The 21,088-nt window shown below is 41.7% G+C and overlaps 1 protein-coding gene across 1 annotated transcript in view; it reads right to left on the bottom strand.

Annotated features, from left to right (window-relative positions):
* The window catches only part of DDR2 (discoidin domain receptor tyrosine kinase 2), a 92,163-nt gene that overhangs the window by 21,328 nt on the left and 49,747 nt on the right, over window positions 1-21,088 (bottom strand). Inside the window, exons 9-15 of the mRNA XM_004706770.2 lie at window positions 17,368-17,430; window positions 16,444-16,574; window positions 9,940-10,150; window positions 6,653-6,876; window positions 5,417-5,544; window positions 3,039-3,230; window positions 2,566-2,800 (exon numbers count right to left, since the gene is read on the bottom strand). Of these exons, the coding sequence (XP_004706827.2) occupies window positions 2,566-2,800; window positions 3,039-3,230; window positions 5,417-5,544; window positions 6,653-6,876; window positions 9,940-10,150; window positions 16,444-16,574; window positions 17,368-17,430 (1,184 nt within the window). The remainder of the gene's footprint in view (window positions 1-2,565; window positions 2,801-3,038; window positions 3,231-5,416; window positions 5,545-6,652; window positions 6,877-9,939; window positions 10,151-16,443; window positions 16,575-17,367; window positions 17,431-21,088) is intronic.

Raw genomic sequence — 21,088 nt, 5'->3', positions numbered from 1 at the left:
GATGTACAAATGCGCTTTACACAATTGATGTGTGTATGGATTGGGATAACAGTTGTATGAGGCCCTAATAAAATGTTAAAAAAAATTTTTTTGTTTTCTTTACACTGAGTTGTTATCTATACTAGTCTTCATCAATAAGTGCCTCAAGTCCTCTTGGTTTTCAGCAAGCAAGATTGTGTCATCTGCATATAACAGGTTGTTAATTACTGGTTAAAGAGATGGAAGTCATAACAACAACGAGATGTGATCTCACTCCAGCATTGATAGCAAACATAAAAAGAAAAACACAAAACACCAAATGCTGGTGAGACTGTCGAGAGACTGGAACCTTCATACACTCACTGCTGGGGAGCTGGTAAAGTAATGCTCCACTATAAATGGTATGGAACTTCCTTAAAAAGTTGGAAATAGAAATACTGCATGAACCAGCAACCCAGCTATTGAAATAAGAGCCATGTCATATATAGATGTATGCACACAGATGTTCATCACAGCAGTCATAACAGTAAAAAGATGGAAACGACCTAAATGCCCTCAATGGGAAAATAATGGACTATGGTATGTACACACAGTAGATTCACAATGAATCTGCAAAACACCTTGAACAATGGCTGAACCCGGAGAACATTCTGCTGAGTGAAATCGGTCAATCACAAAAGAACAAATATTGTATGAGGCCACCATTATTAAGAAGCAAGAAAAGGTTTACACACAGAAACATTCTTTGAGGGTTACTCAGGGTAGAGAGAAATGGAGGGTAAAGTACCAACTGAAGACACATTAACGTGGGGAAGGAAAAGGCAATAAACAATAAGAGGGAGGTCAGCAAAAAATGAAGGCCAAGGAAGACACTGTGGGGAACACACGAGTTAAAGGGCATAGAGATAAATCTTGTAGACACAATCTTGTAGCAGCAATCTTGTACCAATAGATGCAATGGTAGGCACATCAGCTCAGCAAATGGGGTGAGGAGGAGACTACCCTCAAGACTGGGTTTGCATGTATGCAAAGGATATTTGCAGAGGATATTTCTATGCATGTATAAGTCCTGCAAATATATCCATGACTACAATAGGACATACAAGGTACAAAGCTATGAAAACTTTTTAGATACAACCGATTATCTTGAAAGAATGAGTGATTAGTCCTGGAGGCTCGGGACCATATTCTCAGGGGACATTATACCAAGGTCAATTTGCAGGTAACATAGTTCACAAGACGATGTTCTACAGCCTATTTCTGGGAGTAACAACTGGGGCCTTAAAAGTAACCTTAGGCACAAGTATTGATTTCTGCAGCGCACAGAAGAATGAAGATGCATGGAAACACTCCAATGGACTCTCCATGAACATCAGCATCCAGAACCCTGAAGCCAAAAGAACTCTATGGTGTTATCACTACAAATGCTCTCTGATAGGGCTCACAATAGGAGGTTGTGGGTGGATGGAGTGGGAGAAAAACGTGGAACAAAATTCAAAATCATAAGAAAGCCTTACAGAGTCCATGGAGATTAGTGAAACCTCTGTGATTATGGCCCCTGAGATTAAGAAATCACCCTTCAGGTTTAGGATTTAACTCACCCCCTAGGCTCACTTTTTTAAGCCAAAAAAATAGGTCTATAGAGTGGACAATAATTTAGAGGTAGGAACTCCTTAGAATAATCAAATATTTGGGATTAAAAGCTCCATTGACCCAAGAAAGAAGTTCATAAAGGTTAGGAAAGAAGAGGGCAGGGAAACAGGAAACAGCGTGGAAAGAATTAAGTGATGTTCCGTTGTAGTGATGGCGATCTATGACAGGAAGCCAAATGTGTAAGAGTTCTTGAATGGTAAACTGATTTGCTCTGTAAACTATTGCACCAATTCATAATAAAAAGCTTTTAAAAAAGAAAAGACAAGATAAAAAGGGTTGCACAACTTGAAGATGTAATCAAGGTCACTAATTGCAGTGCAGAATTATAAATTAACATACGTGGCACTGTGTATATTTTCAACATGAAGAAAACAAAATAAATTACTTTTTCTGAAGTCTAAGGTATACATGATTATGAATATACTTCTGAGAGAGACATTTAGAAAAAGTTGTTTAGTTGGGGTCCAGAACATCAAGGTTTGAATTTTAAAAATTGTAACGTATAATAAAAAGAAAATAGTAGCAAAATTAGAGATAACTCTAAATAGTGAGAAACATGATTTTAATTATGAAATTAATATAGGAGAAAAGTATTTGTGTGGATGATGGTTCTTTAAATGAGAACCCTTTTAATATCTTAAATTCATTGACAACAATGAATAAGTAGAAAGAGTAGAAGGGGAAAATACTAAATCGAATATTTTTTTTAAATTCCCCATATTTTCTATAATGAACATGTTGCCTTTATCAGTACTATTAAGTAAGTGCTTGACATAATAACAATAATTGGTATAGTAAAAGATATCCCAAAGCAGAGTAAGCATCAAAGTTCATTGAGTTTGTCTTCTGCCATCTACGACTGTTCCTAAGTGCCACATGTATCTACCTACATAGTAAGAACTAGAGAAGAGCTTAACAATACATGGAACTCACCAGCAAGATGCTCTCCCAAGACATCCAGCGAATAGGGAGTACTGCCCTGCCCTGGATCCGGTAGTAATCACCACTGTACAGGTTTCTACTCATTCCAAAGTCAGCTATCTTGATGGTGTAGTTTTTACCCACTAAACAGTTTCGTGTGGCCAAATCGCGGTGAACAAAATTAAGAGAGGAAAGATATTTCATGCCAGAAGCGATCTGGGTAGCCATAAACTTCAGGTTGAAATAACTAAGGAAATAGAAAAAGCAAAAATAAAGTAAACAGAAATCCATGCAATGCACACATAGTAACACGTCAGCATCCCTGTTCTATTGCATCTATTGTATTGAATCCCTCAAAGGTTGGCTGCTCCATTATCCACTATCCTGTATCCTCCCCTGCCACCCCAGAACACTGATGAACATTTAGGTTCACGACTCCCCATCTTCAGCACCTGGAATTGTGATGGAAGGCCTGATGTATTTACCTGACCATGGATCCACTGTAGGAGGAAACATTGGAGGGCTCGTGGCGGGAGAGAAACTGATTGAGGTCTCCGTTCTCCATGTACTCAGTGATCATGCAGAGAGGGTCATCGGTGATGCACACAGCTAAGAGGCGGATAATGTTTGGGTCCTTGAGCCGGGACATGATCTTTATCTCCTTAAGAAAATCATTCCTTTGGAGGACACAGATATAGATAAACCCAGTGGTTGCCAAAGTTAGACTCAACAGGGGGAAAGAATATGCAGCAAAGTTTTTTCCTACCCATTGCACTAAGCCTTGTTTCCATTCAAATAGCCTTTGCAAAGGGCACAGAAATTGACACCTGGACCTATCTCATTCTACTTGTCCTGGGATAAGGCTCATCTTGAGTCAACTGTGGCAGTTTTAAGAATAAGACCATGTAGCCCCAGTATCTAACACCAGTAAAAAGGGATGCGTTATTTGCTGAATCAAAATGAAACTTTTGGGGAAGCTTTTTGAAACATGGGATGGTGTAAGTTAAGGCAAAATAACAATAATAATATGCTGAGGGTTTAATGGGGTGGTAGGGTGGGGGTGGAGAGGGGATAAAGGCACCTGATATCAAGGAGTTCAAAAAGAAAAGAATATGTATTGAAAATGATGAGGGCAGCAATTGTACAAAAATGCTTGATTTAATGGAACTATGGATTAAGATAATATCTGTAAGAGCTCCTAACGTTTTTTTTTTAAATAAAACTTTTCACCAACAATGATAAGTGCACTGGGAATATTTACCTTTTTTATTAAAGAAAACATGGAATCATTCAACTAATAAATGAATAACCTTTTTTTAATGAGTAATCACCCTCTGGTAAACTGAGAATTCATGATTTTCTCATACTGGCTTTTTTCATATAAGGTACACCAGTAGTCAATTGCAACGTACATTTGTAGCCTGTTAAAAACAACATGACTTCAAGGCTCTGGTGGTCATTTCCCCCAAAAAAGCCTTACTTGTCCAAGACTCTTAACTATTTTTGGGTACATGGTAACAGCCACCCTTGAATCATAAAATGAGCCATAAATTTGCCAGTAGGAAATTTAGGTTAGTGAATGCCTTAGCTCACATTCCCAAGACTACAGGAGCAGACCCTTGATTTTTCTAACAATTTTACACAAAGTCATCCTCTACCCCTATAACCCCCTTGGAATACCTGAGGTCCCAATGCAAGATCTCCTCTTGCCTTCTCCCTACAGCCCCAACCAGGGGTTCCTGTGGCTTGACAGGACCCAGAAGCTAATCCATCCATCATTGCTAAGTGGGAGTTGGCACGCCAAATCTCATCAGCCAGAAACCACAGGTAAAGACCCTGGCAAATACTGATTTCCTTCTCATTGGCACTCTCTTCAATAATGAGCCAAGATTAATATTAGGAATATTCCATCTCTCTAAGGGACCCAGAAGATGTCACTTTTCATTCGCAGGAATATTCCTGAAGATCGAAATTCTCACAATTAAAATTCTAAAGCACCCCTAGATCCATTTCCTCTCCTGTATTCATTCTTTGTTCCATATTCGGTCACTTGCAATACTGCCACTGAAACTCTATCACCATTTGTGGAATTTATGATCATTTGGGGAATCATAATAATAAACTTATTCCCACTCTGAATATCAGTAAGACAAATCAAGCCAATACAAATGAGAAAGCGCATATGTTACCCAGATGTGCAGATTTCTCTGAAACATGTAAGACCAGCTTTCAAGTAGCATGCCTCTCTGGGTGAGGATTAACTCACCATTACTGTACCAGAAAGGCTGTCAGACAGCGGAGCATGGCTGGAAACTGCAATTGATGTAGTAAAGGGTTCAAGAGATTATTAGCCAGTTGGAAAAAATGGCTAAAGGATTGTTGATTCTTTTTGCTTTGAGGTCCATATGTGTTTATCCAAGTAGACATAGCTTCTCACTTGTGGAGAGCAGGGAGAGTTGCTGGACATGGAAGAAAAGGAGCATAAAGAGATAAAACGATGAGAAAGGAAGTAGAGAAGTCAAAAAGAAGAATGGAAGAGGCTTAGCAAGAAAGATGTGCATGTGCAAAGTTTGTCACGCCGGAGTATGTGTGTATAATGGTTGAAGAGGTGTGTATCTGGACTATTGTATATGTTGGGAAGTGTGGTGCTGTGCAAAGGAGCCTGGGAAGTCGATAGAGAGGAAGTAGAACAGAAAAAGTCAGGACGGCTGACTCCACTGGCGAAATAAAACATAACCATGGTAACACATAACAGCTCCCCAACCTTCCCATCACAAAAGAAAGAAAAAAATTTTTTTCAGGATTTCTCCTGGTGCTAACGATGAATCCCATAAAGGAAAATTCAAAATGCAGAACCACAGACCTGGCATTCTTGTTGGCATCTGCTCGGAGCATTTTCACAGCCACCAGGACAGGCTGGTTGGCACTGACATCTAAGGCAAAGTCTTTGTCTTTGAATTTTTCCATGCCCTCCACTTCACAGAGATGAACCTAGACAAAAGTCATCTAGTCTCAGCATCATCATGTCTCCTGAAGATGTCTCAGAACCGTGGCTGGGCACTTCCTGGCGATCAACTAACTCTGGGCAAAATCATCCCCAGAGCATTAAGAGGGAATGTGTTACAGATTGTCGATTCAAATCATTGATAAAAAGACTCATGATGCCCCCAGCAAAAATCATGTTACTGGGTGAAGAAATATACATGGGTGAAGGAATGAACCTAGCATAGTACTTTATTACAGCATAGTGTACTTTCTGTATACATGCTTGATTTTTAATTCAAGGAAATCTAGCTACTGGATTCTGCAAAGTATAAGGCAACTTCTCCTTTAAAGTCACCCCTTCGTAGGAATGAGTATTTGTGTGACTCCTACCCATCAGTAACAGGAGAGTAGGCTGACTTTTCAGCTCAGGCATCAGAATTAGTACAGAGCGCAGCAGGGAGACTTGGTGCGCCTCTCTAATTCCTCCAACACTAAATTTACACAAAGGAAGAGTATCCCACCCATACCGGGAATCCAAAGCATGGTTCTTCTGAAACTGAACATGACAACTGGAATGTTGATGATAGTGGCAAAGAGCTCACTAGGCACTTTCAATCGTGGCCTTGAATTCTCAGAAAGTTCACGAGACTGATGTAAGAATAAAACTCTAATATGACCGTGCGTCCCCCTGAGGTCAATTGAGACCAGCTCTCCTCTTTATCTTCGTTGATGATTCATTCCCTAGTGCACAAGTCTGAGACCAAAGGCAGGGTGAGGTTGTTTTGGACCATTTCACGTATAATTCTCATTAACAGGAGAAAAACAAAGTGTCTATCAAGCAGTAGGGTGTTCCTGGACAGCTCTTAAAAGATGAGCACATCCGTGGGCCCCACCCCTTTATAACCCATTATAATGTTTGAAAAACATGGAATCTTTTCCAGGATATCTGATACCTAGTGATGTGGCTGCTTTAAAAATGCTTGTGTAGACAGAAGGTTGATGACGAGGCTGGTGGGCCATGTAAGGAGGGAGAGGTGGAGGAGACATTCAATTCTGAGTCCACTTGTGGAAAAGTTCCTGAAGACCAGACATACCATTCGAAGGGTCAACTCACCTCCCCAAACTGGCCTTCTCCCAACTTCTCCTTGAAGGTTAAGAGTTTCCTGGGGAACTCTTCCACAGCCACATCTTTTCCCGAGAGCAGGTCCATGGTAATGGCAGGCACTGAGTAGGTGTTGCCCCCCGTCACGCCCTGGAGGTTCACTATGTCAGCCTCTGCATAGTGGGGCACCCCCTCAGGTCCATTGGTCTGGATAGGTTTCACAATGCCACTGCAACCTGCGAGGAAGCAGGAAGGCAGTGAGGGTATGGCAGGGAGCATCTTAGGAAACCTCTTCAAGAAATAACTTCTGACGGAAGGGCTAGCATAGTCCCCTAAAACAGCCCAGTCAATGCCATGACACATTCTTTCTTGGAGAAAAGTTTTGCTTCCTCTAGTAACTCTTCCTTGTGGCCTTAGGGATGTAGGCAACCCTTTTGTCTCCAATTCTTCTCTTCAAAACTCATGATCATTAAGCACCTCCCTAGCTAATCTTGCAGAATTATGCCTCTTTCCATTACACTTAGTGAAGCCATAGGGCGCTTCTGCTATGCGAAGGTGTCAGTAGTAGTGGTTTAGAGTTTAATTCCACTTTTCATTAATATAAGATAGTTTTATTAATTCAATCATCATAAGAACTGAAAAATATCTTCTATTAACTGTGCACAGTGGTCTTAAAGAAGAGTGGTACTTGGCTAAAACGAGAGGAGGGAGGAGGCTAGGGCAGAGTACATGGGGTTGGGATAAGGATTCCAGTGGAGACTGCAGTGATTCAATGTGCTCATCTGTGAAAGTGAATGTGGGTGTGGGAACCTGGTACGGGGCAGTGATTAGCATTGAATTGAAAGATTTAGAAATCTGCTATTGCCTTAACAGATAGGAGAATAGGATTGCCAATATGTTTTGTAAAAAAAAAAATACTTGCACAATGACAACTACATGACATTCTGAAAAAAGCAAAACCCTAGAGACAGTAAAAGACCCATGGTTGCCAGCAGTTCAGGGGGAGGGTGGAAGGAATCAGTAGCTGGGACCCAGGTCATTTTAAGTCAGTGAAACTATTCTACCTGACACTGCCATGGTGGGGCATGGGGTTATACCTTTGTCAAAAGTCATTAAGACCGAAGACTGTATAACATAAAGAATAAAACCTAGCCTAACCTATGGATTTTCATGAATAATGATGAATCAATATTAACTCATTAATTGTAATCAATAACCACAGAGATGCAAAATACGATAAGAGGAAAAAGTATGGAGGGAGAAGTGGGAACCTTTTTATATGCTGCATAGTTTTTCTATAACCCTAAAGCTACTCTAAAAAATAAAGTTTACTTTCAAAAATGTTTCAATAATAACTGTGCACAATCTAGTTTAAGATATATCCTAATTTTTAAAATGTTAAAACATGGTGGGAGGTGGGAGGTTTTGGGCCCAAGACCAGAAAAAGCAACTCTTTGGCAGTGAGTCCGTTCTGATTCATGGCAACCCTATAAGACAGAGTAGAATTACTCCTGAGGAATCTGCTCAATGGCAGTGAATGTTTGTTTGTTTGTTGAAGGGTTCCAAAACTGTAAATCTCTTTAAGAGCAGGCAGCCTCATATTTCTCCCATATAATGGCTGGTGGTTTTGAACCACCTACCTTGTGGTTAGCAACCCAATCCATGTCCCACAGCACCACCAGGGCTTCTTGGACCCCAGGGGTCAGGTATATTTCTTTGGTTCAGTTTAGGAAATAAATTAGTTTATATCTATTTTTCTTGCTGCCCCTGTGAAATTGCCCAAGTTCACTGTGCTCCTTCAACTTTTGCTCCATTGGGGTGATAAAGACAGGTACGTGTTAGTGTCCTTTCTTCCTTCAAAGAGTTCCCCTTAAGACTAGTCCTTGAATAGTGAATGATGGGGCGAGTGCAGAGTGGAGACCCAAAGCCCATTAGTAGGCCACTGGAGATCCCCTTGCAGAGGGGTCTCAGGGAAGAGATGAGCCAGTCAGGGTGCGATGTAACAACGATGAAAAATACAACTCTCCTCTAGTTCCTAAAGGTTTCCTCCCCACTCCCACTACCATGACTCGAATTCGACCTTGCAAGTCTGGCTAGACCAGAGGATGTACACTGGTACAGATAGGAACTGAAAATACAGGGAATCCAGGGCGGATAAGCCCTACAGGACCAGTGGTGTGAGTGGTGAAACAGGGAGGGTAGAGGGGGAGTGGGTCCAATTACAAGGAACTATATGTGACCTCCTCCCTGGGGGACGGACAACAGAAAAGTGGGTGAAGGGAGACGTCGGACAGGGCAAGATATGACAAAATAACAATTTATAAAGTATCAAGGGCTCATGAGGGAGGGAGGAGCGGGGAGGGAGGGGGAAATGAGGACCTAATGCCGGGGGTTTAAGTGGAGAGCAAATGTTTTGAGAATGATGAGGGCAATGAATGTACAAATGTGCTTTACACAATTGATGTGTGTATGGATTGTGATAAGAGTTATATGAGCCCCTAATAAAATGATTTAAAAAAAAGACTAGTTCCTTGAAAAGGCTGTGGCCTCAGACTTGGTCGGATCTGCTTCTAAGCTAGCTTGGGTTGAGCTTCTCTGGAACATCACAAAGTTGTCTTTTACTGATTCGAGTCACTCTTGGGGTTGCTGATCCAATGGCCAAGCTTCAGTGATGACTCTGATATCCCTTTCCAAGGTCACTCTGCAGTACTTTTGAAAAAGACATTTGAGGTTTGGAGGCAATAGCACTGTTTTGCCAAATCAGTGCCTTTATTGAGAAAAGGCAAGAAATATTTACTGTCATAATAAAATCTTACATCATTTTAATGACTTCTTACAAAACAGAAGCCAAAATTTTTAGAAGTAGATACCTCAGTGATCTAGATGGCTACAAAAATGAAAATCCCAGAATATCTTTAGCGTCATTTATTGTTTTTCTTTTTCTTTCCAAGTGAAATTCTATTCCTGAATTTACCCCTCATGATCTATCCTCCCCATGTAGAACATGAGGATGTTGGAGTAGTTTACATTCCGCTGGCATGCACTCCCTAGTCACACAATTTCTTTTCTTCCTCTTCTAACAGGTGGGTTTCTGCAAACACTGTTGTTTGGTCATAGGAGAGAGGCGTGTCGCCTAGACTCGAAACTCTCGAAACCAAGTCTAGACGGAGCAGGCTGACTTCTCAGAGATTTCGCATAGACTGAAAGTAGATTTGGTTAACTGGGAACAATAACATTATATCATCACAATGCTTGTCAGGACTTCCCCCTCGGTGTTCTGCCCACTCTTTCATCCTCACCTGATTCCTCCTCCCCTGGAGCAAATTCTGGGAGTTTCCGGATGAGCCTGGAGGGCTCCTGGTAGTCAGGCCGAAGGGGGAAGATGCGATCATAAGTCGAGTTGGACTCCTGCTCGCTTGGAGATGAGGAGCGGTTATTGTTGAACATGCTGGACTCACTTGGCAGGGAAAGGCTGACTGTCATCTCATCATCCAGCATCCTTCGGGAAGCCTGAAAGAGGACATGGGGATGGGACATTCTGAGAGGCAGAAAGCAATATGGCCCTTCTCTGGGGTTCTGTCTGCCCCTGGCGGCAAAGTGGGTTATGCGCTGACCATGAGGCCAGTGGTTCGAAATGACCAGGTGTTCCATGGGAGAAAGAGGAGACTTTCTACTTCCATAAAGGCTTAGTCTCAGAAACCCTCAAAGGCACTTCTACTCTGCTCTCTAGGGTCACTGTGAGCCAGAGCTTACCCGTTTTGTCCTTTCACTTATAGCCTTTTTTGTTGCAATGGATCTGCAGTTGTAGGTAGAGCATGCTCTCTGTGAGTTTTGTAAGTTGTTCCAGTGACTCATCAGACCCAAAGGAGCAGGGAGAGCTGGCAAGGGCTGAGGTTTGCCTATTTGGCAATCCGGGCTGTGTCCTTTTAACTTGTCAGCTCAGATCATTAAGTAGGGCTGGAGAAGGGCTGCCTGGGCAACTCATCTGAAGGACAATGAATATCTAACTTGTGAGCTCTGGCCCAGTTTCAGGCGACTAGGGTTGGAATTATTTGGGTGAGAGGAGGATGGAGTTTGTTATTTGGGTCGTAGGAGGAGGACGGAGACAAAGACAGCGAAAGACTGGATCCATATCCACATGCTGAGCCTTATCACAGTTGGCAACAAAGAAAGAATTCCAACTTGCTTATGTATTAGTGCAAGACTGTTGGCACAAAGGGCACCGTCATTTCCCTTTCAGTATAAATCTCGACTCTTCTACTCAGATGAATTCCCCTATACTCCTAGTTAACTCCAGAAACACTGAAGTGATAGGAATGCAGTTAGGGTCCTCAAATACCTGTATTGTGGGAACTTAGGCAGAAGTTTACTTCCTAATCTTTGTGCTACCAACCTTAATTAATATCCCTTTGAAGCATTTTCAAGCATTATTTATGTAACACTATACAAATCTATCAGCAGCAAAAGATCTCTTACCATTTTCTATCACCTGTTAGTCTTCTGCTAAATTTTATTTGATTTGATGTAGACATGAGTTAAAATGCTCATTGGCAAGTGTAACTATAACATTATGAGCCAGTCATTCTTCACCTGGTAGCACTTCATTACTTACTGACTAGAAAATAAGATAACTTCAAAATGGGAAGAAAAAGCCCTAGGTGTCAGGACATGTGGTGAAGTGCATATAATATGGGGACAAGAAAAGTAAAACAACTGATGGCTTTGGCATCTCTCTATGTCCATTCCCGTCTCTCAGTTTGCCACTCTATGGTAACTTGGATGCTACCATGATGCTGGAAGCTATGCTACCAATATTCCAAACACCCTTGGATCACTTGTGACAGACAGGTTTCCCTGAAGGTTCCAGGCTAAGATAGTAAAGAAAGGTCTGGTGATCTAGCTCCCCAAAGCAGATAATAAAATTAGCCAAGAGCCATAACAGAATATTGTCTGGTATTGTGTTGGAAGATGAGCACCCTGAGTTTGACAACACTTATAAACAATAACCAAAAACACCACCAGCAAGTCCATTCCAACTCACAACTACCCTATAGGATAAAGTAAAACTACTTTATAGGGGCTCCAAGGCTATAAAGCTTGACCGATGCAGACTGCCACATCGTTCTCCTGTAGAGCAGAGCTCCTGACCTCTCAGTTTACAGCTGAGTTCTTAACAATGGTGCCAATCCTGGGGTCTTAAAGATGTGAAGCTAAACAAATGGCCATCTAGCAGGGAAGCAACAAAGTCCACATGGAAGAAACACACCAGAGTTATCATGAGGTGTCAATGGGATCAGGTATCAGACATCAGAAGACCCAAAACAAACAACCATTTCAATGTGAATGAGAGGGGTTGAAAAGGAGGCCCAAAGCCCATATGTAGACAACTGGTCATCTCCCTCACAGAAGGGTCACAGGGAGGGATGAGCCAGCCAGAGTGCAGTATAGCACTGGCGAAACACACAAAATTCCTCTAGTTCTTTCACGCTTCCTCTTCCTCCCACCCTGCCCCACTCTATCATGACCACAGTTCTATCTTACTAATCTGGCTAGACCAGAGAGCATGCACACTGGTACAGTTAAAGGCTCTCAACACACAGAAAAACCCCACGGACTCGAGATCCCAACATGTGAAGATGGCCCAAGACCAGCCAATCTTTCATTCGGTTGTAGATAGGGCTGCCATGAGTTGGAACAGACTTGACTACAACTGACAAAAACAACAATCGAACATGACCTACATGCTCCTTCAACAGAACAATACCAGCGTTTGAATGTAAGCGACTATTTGGATGTAAGTGTAAAATGCTAACCTGCAGCAAACAGGCAATGAAAAACTCTGTTTTATCCATTAGTCTGAAAGGTCTTTTGTCTCAATAGCATCCCAATGTGGACACCATAGCCCAGCAGCAGACCAAACCTAGGAAGAACATGTTGACTTCTCAGCAATTTGTTGTTGTTATTGTTGTTGTTAGGTGCCATTGAGTTAGTTCTGACTCATAGTGACCCTGTGTACAGCAGATCAAACCACTGCTCAGTCCTGTGCCACCTTCACAATTGTTGGTATGCTTCCATCCTTTGTTGTGGCCACTGAGTCAGTCCATTTTCCGGAGGTCTGCTTCAGTAAAGATTTGTAGCCTTGGTAACCTTTTGAGAAAGCTCTACTCTGTCTTACACAGTTGCTAGGAGTCAGAATCAAGTCAACGGCACTGGGGGAGTTGGTAAGCAGAAATAACCTAGTAACCAATTGTATAAAGCAACAGTGAAATTAGACTCAAGGACACACGTTATTGTTAGGTGCCCTTGAGCCAGTTCTGACTCATAGTGACCCTTTGTCCAACAGAAAATTGTTGTTGATGTGTTTGACCCCTTGTTGGAGCCTCTTTGTTGATCCATTTTGTCCAGGGTCTTTCTCTGTTTCTCTACCCTTCTATTTTACCAAGCATGATGTCCTTTTCCAGGAACTGTTCTCTCAATAGAATCCCCCACGTATGTGAGATGAAATCTCACTATCACCACTTCTAAGGACTATTCTGACTCTCTTCTTCCAAAACAAATTTGTTAGTTCGTATGACAGTCTGTCCTCGTATCGTCAATATCTGTCCCCAACATCATCAATCAAAAGCATCAATTCTTCTGCAGTCTTCCTAATTTTGCAATTTTGTCCAATTTTCAAATATTTATGAAGTGATTGAAAACACCATGGCTAAGCGTAGATACACCTTGCCCTTAAAGTGACATCCTTGATTGTCAACACTTTAAAGAGATAATATTCATCAGATTTTGCCCAATGCAATACGGCATTTGATTTCTTGATGGCTGCTTCCAAGAACATTAATTGTGGATCCACTAAAAATGCAATCCTTGACAATTGCACTCTTTTCTCCATTTGTCTACTGGTCAATTGTGAATATTTTGCTTTTCTATATATTGAGATGCAATCCATACTGAAAACTACAGCGCTTGATTTTCATCAAGTATTTCAAGGCCTCGTGGCTTTCAGCAGGCAAGGTTGAGTCATCTGCATATCACAGGTTGCTAATGAACCTCCCTCCAACTTCTTTCAGCTTCTCAAATTATTTGCTCAGCATACAGATTGACTAAGTGTGATGAAAAGGGTGTCATATCTTCACAATGCTTATCGAGACTTCCCCCCTCAGTTTTCTGCCTCATCCAACTCTTCGTCCCCTGGAGCAAATTCTGGATGTTTCCACACCCATGTAGAGCACATATCCCAGCACATAATAAGTACTCAAAGTGGGTTGAATCTCTCAAATACAGAATGCTGAAAATACCATCAAGAGGATCCTATGGCGGGGGGTGGGGGTGTGTGTGTGTGGTTAATCCAAAAAAAGAATGCTATGCTCTAAAAGCATGTCAGGTAATGTTTCTTAGAACATATGTGGGTACCTGGGGGCTTTCTACAAAAAGTTCTGTCCTCTGAAAGAAATTCTGGGTGTCATTCTAGGGTACCTGAATGTGTGAGTATTTGCTTCAGGGAAGAAAGAATTCCTGTGAAGGAACAAACCAAATGTTATTCAAGAGCAAAAATGTTGCTCTTACTTCTCTTGAGAATCTCCAATCCACCGTTTGTAGCCTAACCCTGAATGTATCCAATAAGCCTCCAAAGGAAGACCCATGGAAAGATGGCAAATTTGAGCTCCAAGAAAGGTAAAATAGCTCAAAGAGTGGAGAAGTGGAGAACACAGTCCCCACCCACAGGCCAATTAAAATTAGTCAGTTAAACTACTCATTAATGACACATCAGCTTCAAGCTACCCAATGAGCCTTCATCTTCATCTCTCTCCCTGCTGCTCTTTACTCCTTCTCACCATAGAACACCTCATTTAGAAAACCCCACGTGTTCAAGGGTTTTTAAAAAGGAAAGGACTTGCTCTTGCCTCATGAATACCTTGAAACACACCTGTGTCGAGGGACAAGCTCTCTATGGATTCTACCTTTCAGGGTTCAGCATTGTGTTTGGTAACAGTGTTCAGATGGATGGTAGAGTTCTTGCAGGAAGCATGGTGAACCCTTCAGGGGAATATCCTTGCCTAGAAACCCTCAACCACCCCAGGAAGCTCCTTCGGGGGTAGGTCAGAAAGAACTGCATGATGCTTCTCTTGACCGCTCCCCTCAGCTTTGATTTCAGTCCCTTCTTTTCTGTCCTACATCCAAAGAGCTGCAGAGATCCAAGCTCCTTTTCACACTGTCCTTTCTCATTCTCTGGAATAAACTCTACACAGACATTGTTCTCCCCTGAGAGCCTCCCCTAAACACAAAGATCAATCATGGCATGCCCTCTTTCCCATTCCTCACCCTTGGCAGTCAACTCAGAGCCTCACAGCCCAGATCTCCTCTGATTTCTCATAATCCAAGCCTACTGAGAGGAACTCACTGACCAGGAGGTGTCCGTCGCAAGAAGAGGGTCAGGCATTTGCAGAAGTTCTCATGGGAAGTTATATCTGGCCCAGGAAATCAAGAGAAGTCATAGCCTTCCCATCTTTGGAGGGATGTATATATTTTGTAGGAAAGAAGTCAATGTACTTCAAGATTGGCCAATTAAAAAGAGCATGGGACTTTTGTTGGTGTTCTATCCTGTTTGTATGATTTTCTGTATACGAAACCCAGGTTAGGTAAGTAAGTCTATCAAGACAACAATTCGATTAATAGATTCAAAGGGACATGACAGGGGAGGCTGGTAGGAAATAACTTGAGTTAACAACAACAAGTACAAGGAAGTAGAAATGTCCTGGGATTGATCGTACTGGTAGCTGCATAACTCCTATGAACGTGATTGAACTATTGAGACATATGTGATATGAACTGTATGTCAGTGAAATTGTTAAAAACAAACAAAGTAGTTTTAAAAAGGAGCATTGAAGACCGAATACTAGTTGTATGGCCTCAGGCACATTACATTTTCTCATCAGAAAAAATATATAACTAATATGCCCACACCTTTATTATTTAATGAGGTTCAAAACTCACTACCGTGGAGTTGATTATGATTCATGGTGACCCTGTAGGGCAGGATCGAACTGCCCTGTGAGTTTCTGAAATTATAAATCTTTTTAGCAGTAAGAAACCTCATCCTTTTCCCAAAGAGCATGCTGGTGGTTTCAAACTGCTGGCCTTGAGCTTCACAGTCCAACATGTTACCACCATGCTACCAGGGCCCCTGGCAATAAGGTTCAAATCAATATATATGGAAAAACTCTCTGTACACTGCAAAGTGCTGAAGAAAAGTAATACAAATCATTCAGATTATCTGGTCCAGGAAAGTATATTTTAAGGAGGACACATAATCATGACTGTCAAGTACACAGGAGGAGCTTTGGTGGTAGACTGCTAACACATCAGGCTGTGATCTTGGCAGTTTGAAACCACCCACAGCTCCTCAGGCCTCTCTACGCCCATAAACAGTTACAGTTTTGGAAACCCACAGGGGGCTGCTATGAGACAGCATGGACTCGATGGCAGTGAGGTTGGTTTTATGGATCAAGTACACGAAGATGTAGGAATAAAATAGTGAGAACTTTTACTTGGATATGAATGATGCAAGTACAAAACAAATAAACCAAAAGAAGAAAAGGAACATCAGGGCATGGTCAGAAATTTTAGCTAGGTTTGGGGAGTGTTTCTCAACTTTTGTGGTGCATCATAATCACTCTTATTTTTTTTATACATATATCTGTGCAGCATCCCACACCTATCTCTTAACCCAGTAGTTAAACTCTTCCAGGAAGATGTTGTGGAGAGAGTTAACGTTAGGAAGAGTTTTCAGAATAGCGTTTCCTCACCTTCTCCAGCATTTTCTGCCAGAATTGCCTCCAGAGGATAATGATAATAATAGCCAGAAGAATGAAGATGATGGCTACCAAGCAGCCAATCAGAATGCGTGTGTTGCTGTCATCAACTTTCAGCATCGGATCTGTAGGCAGGGGGAGAAAGACGGGAAATAGAGTCATCGAATGAAACAAGCAGGGACTAGCTAAGAGGCAGGAACCTAGACCCTGCCCCTTTAGGATACTTTCAGAAGACATCACCTAATGACTAACATTTGTTCTTGGACTTCTTATTCTTTTGCTGCTTTGTTTCTGTCTCATACAGCCCTCCTTCATGGAACATTAACATTCCACCGCTCACGGCTCAGATCGGATTATGGAGAATCTTTCTGTTCTGCCCACAAGCCCTGAGAAACATCTCATGGCAGAGAGGTTGAGGGCCCAGTTTAACTCTTTGAGTTCCTTGAGGCCTGCCAAGGAAGTTCAGTGTCCTCTCTGGAACATTCATTCATGTTTCCCAGCTGACTGGCTCTTAGTGCCAGGAACCTGGTGAGGTGATGATTATAGTTGTGCATACTTATCTCCAGTTAGAGATACCAGCATATTGGTTAATAGACACACTCGTTCATTGAGATCCCCAATTTGGGACTTAACAAGATAGATTCTTTTCTTGTCTCGGCCTCAGTTCCCCAAACTGTAGTGAAGTGATCAGACCCAGCCTGGCTTCTCCCTCAGCTGAAGTATCACATGAGCCACCAGTGAAGAGCGTGAGCCTGGGCCCTGTCTGTGGAGGTAGACTGGCCTACTTTTCCAAGGCGGCCCCTTAGCCAAAGCCACGCTACACTGTCTGCTATAAAGATGGGTCTTTTGCAAATCTGCACTGTTCATCTTCCAGGAGGTCCCCTCAACTGAATGTCTGAAAGTAGGAATCACACATACCATAGGTTGTAGGTGCCACAGGAGACGTGGGCAGGGCTCCAGAATTGTTGTACATTGCAGCATCTGTTAGAAAACAAAGGTGATTCCGAGCAGAGGAGAACCAGCTAGCTAGGAACTTTTCTGACAGTACATTCTGGCCTAATATTTCACAAAGTCAATTTAGAGGGATGCAACCAGCCTTTATCTAAATGAACTAAAACATTAAATGACAAAGCAACACTATGTGTCATTACATAGCATCATTTGGCCATATAGAAAAGACAAACTTTCTTTCATAGGAGTTTTTGTAAATTTTGGCTTCAAATATTTTAAAATGTACATCAAAGTAAAAATTGAGATGTCTGCAAAATAAAACGTAAAAGTGGTCTGAGGGTTTTCACCACACATTCCCATAAAGCAGGCATAGGTAGTAGACCCCAAATTAAGCAAAATGTGGAGAGATGACACTGAGGAAGTGGGTACAGGACACAGTACAATGTGTGCGCTCTGTTCTTCAAGAAATTACATTGTTTTATAGAAGGGTTTCCACTGTACTTGAGAGCCTTTGCCCTTGGAGTACCCTTCTGCTGACAGTGAACCCTAAAAGTTTATCTGCTAAATTGTTGTTTGCAAAAGTTTTCTTTCTTTATTGTCTAATCAAGGCAGGAAAAATAAAGCATTCATTTCCATTTGAAAAGACATTTCCTCAAAAAATCCTAAATTTTCTTCTTCATAGCATTATGAGGAGGTATCAGGCATCTACATGTACTTGTGTGAATTGAGTTCTCAGGCTGCCGAGGAAATGAAGATAATGTTGACATTGCCTTTGATATTCAAGAGATCCCAGGAGTCAAAAACTATAGTCCACAGCTATAATGAGTTGTCCTAAGGTAATAAGTCTTCCAGGAGGACTTATTACTTACAAGGTAATCAGCCCGGTTCTTGAGCATCTAAGCTTCTTTTCTCAATAAAAAAAATCTGTACCACGCACTGTTAGATAAACTCTTTAGCACATAAGGCATTTGACAACGAACCTTGTTTTTCAAGCATAAGCACTATTTCCTTATTGTTATTGTTAGTGCGAATGAGTTGGTCCTGACTCATAGCAACTTTATGTACAACAGAACAAAATAGGGCACCTGCCTATGCCAGTCTCCTGATTTTTCTTATGCTTGGGCCTATTGTTACAGCCACTGGGTCATCTCATTGAGACACTCCCGCTATTTCTCCAACCTTCTATTTTACCAAGAATAATGCCCTTCTCCAGGGAGTGGCCCTTCTCCAGGGAGTGGTCCTTCTTGATAGCATGTCCAAAGTACTTGAGAAAAAGCCTAGCTGTCTTCACTTCTAAGGAGGATTATGACTGCACTTTTCCCAAGACAGATCTGTGTGTACCTCTGGCAGCCCGTACTATGTCCAGTACTCTTGTCAACACCATAATTCAAATGTATAGATTCTTCTCTGATGTTTCTTGTTTGCTGTCCTGTGTTGACTGCCCATGAGGAGTCTGAAAATACCATAGCTGGATCAGGTTCATCTTAATCCTCGGACATCTTTGCTCCTTAACACTTTACAAAGAGGGTTTTTTCAGCAGATCTGTCCATTTAACTTCTTGACTGCAGCTTCCAGGAGTGTTGATTGTGGATCTCAGCAAAATGAAATCCTTGACAACTTTCTAGTTTTCTCCAATTAGCCTGAGTTTGCGTCTTGCCCCAGTTGTGAGAATGTTTGTTCTCTTCTGTTGAGAAGCAGTCTGTAAGGAAGGCTGTGGTCCTTGTTTCTTTGTCAGGAAGTGCTTTCAGCACCCACAGCTGTGTCATCATGTCTCAAGATGTTCATGAAATGCGCAAATACCAGGAGTCAGAAAACCAAAGAGAACATACTTGGCATTTCTCAATTGAAAAAAATAAAAACAAAACCCAAAACTCAAGCTTTGAGTTGGAATACAGAAGGAGTCTATGGATAATAACTGAATGGCACCAAAGGCATCAAGAGAAGAGAGAAGGAAAATACAGAGTCACTTTACCAAAAAGAATTTGTTGACGTTCAATCATTTCACATGGTAGCATATGATCATTTTGATTGGGAACTGCGTGAAGGTTTAAAGACCAAATGCGTTCTCCATTTAACAATTCATATGCATTTGTTTCATGTCATTGATTGTAAGCTTCACAATAATAGCCCTGGTCCCACTTCCTCCCTGGGCTTCCCCTTTCTTATCTTCCTAACCTCACTAAACTTGGTCCTTGGGTAAGTGCTGGCATTATTTTATCTCAGATGGCTGATTATGCTAAGGTGTGTGCGCACCACAGTATTGTTGACCTTGTATAGACCTGTTTATTGTGTGGGTGCAAATGGAGCCATGGAAGTGAACTCAGTTTCAAGCCTGAAAGGTGACTAAGGGCCATAGTCTCTGGGTTCCATCAGCCTCTTTCTGACCAGTAAAACTTGTCTTTTTCTATGAATTCGACTTTTGTTCCACATTTTTCTCTCCCTCTACCCAGAATCTTTTAATGTAACCCTTTTAGAGTCATTGGGTTGGTAGTAGCAGCTGAGCACCATCTAGTATTTCTGGTCTCAGGGCCGTAGAGGATGAAATTAATGTGGTTCATTCATTTATTGTACTAATTGTTTCCATGTCTTTGTTTTTCTTCATTCTTTTTTGCTCCAGATAGGGAGAGACAGATATTTGCACCTGAGGTGACCTCTCAGTCAAGTAGCCTAGTATTTTTATCTGAAAAAAAATGTTTCCAATAACTTTTATTTTAAAAGAAATTGAACAACAGAGAAATTCATAATGAAAAAGTTTACTGTATGAAATATTAATTTTTTAATTAGCAAATATTCATGTGCATTTATTGTGCCCTGTATTGACATTTAAGGTTCACTGGACAAAGGAACCATCTAGAAGCTCATTAAATTTATAATCTAAAAACAGATCATAAATATATATTCAGTAATCAATAATAAGAGAAGTACAATCAGTATTGGAAGAAGCACAGCCAGAATGCTCCTCAGACATGCGAATGGCCAGACTGTATTACATATTGCGGATCTAGCAGAGGGACGAGTCCCTGGGGAAAATAGCATGCTTGGTAGAGTGTCAGTGAGAAAGAGGAAGACAGAGTGGCTGCCCGTTTTTAAAGGCAGCACAGACTGTGCGTGGAGGTTTGCAGACTGTGTAACTGGGAGGGAGCAAGAGGAGACTGTGCACCCGAGAGAGTGCTACTGAATCTTGCTTTGGCCTGAGATGGACAGGCAGTACGACTGGTAGGAATTGCAAGGGCAACTGTGTGGAGGCAATTGTTTGATAAATGTGCAGCACAGAGGGAAATGGCTAGCTCCCTGCCCACAGCAAAACTCTCTGGATTTTGATCCTCTACGAGGGATAGAGCAAAACTCTATCCCTGTGCAGGGATAGCCTTGCAAGCACCCCCACCTTTGCCTCAGGGACGTCAAGCCCCATTGCTTATATTGGCATTCTGTATATACCAACTAAGCTATCCTCCCTGTGCAATGAATTTCGGATATCAAGCATCTAGAACTCCAGAATCATCAATTGGAAAAAAAAACCCCAAAAACACAATTAAAAACTAAGGATAGCCATGCCCTCAGGAGAATTTGTATGAAAAGGCTCAGAAACAACAAAAGTCCACAGAGAAGAAGCACACGAGCCTGTGCGAACACGAAGTGTCGAAGGAAACAGGCAGCAGACACCAAAGAACAAAAACCATCATTGTGT

The sequence above is a fragment of the Echinops telfairi genome, unplaced genomic scaffold, assembly GCF_000313985.2.
Source record: "Echinops telfairi isolate 266 unplaced genomic scaffold, ASM31398v2 ScPeMD7_7424;HRSCAF=8462, whole genome shotgun sequence".
In the NCBI taxonomy this organism is placed as follows: Eukaryota; Metazoa; Chordata; class Mammalia; order Afrosoricida; family Tenrecidae; genus Echinops; species Echinops telfairi.
Note: the sequence above shows the minus strand (reverse complement) of the source record. Positions and strands in the feature narration are given on the sequence as shown.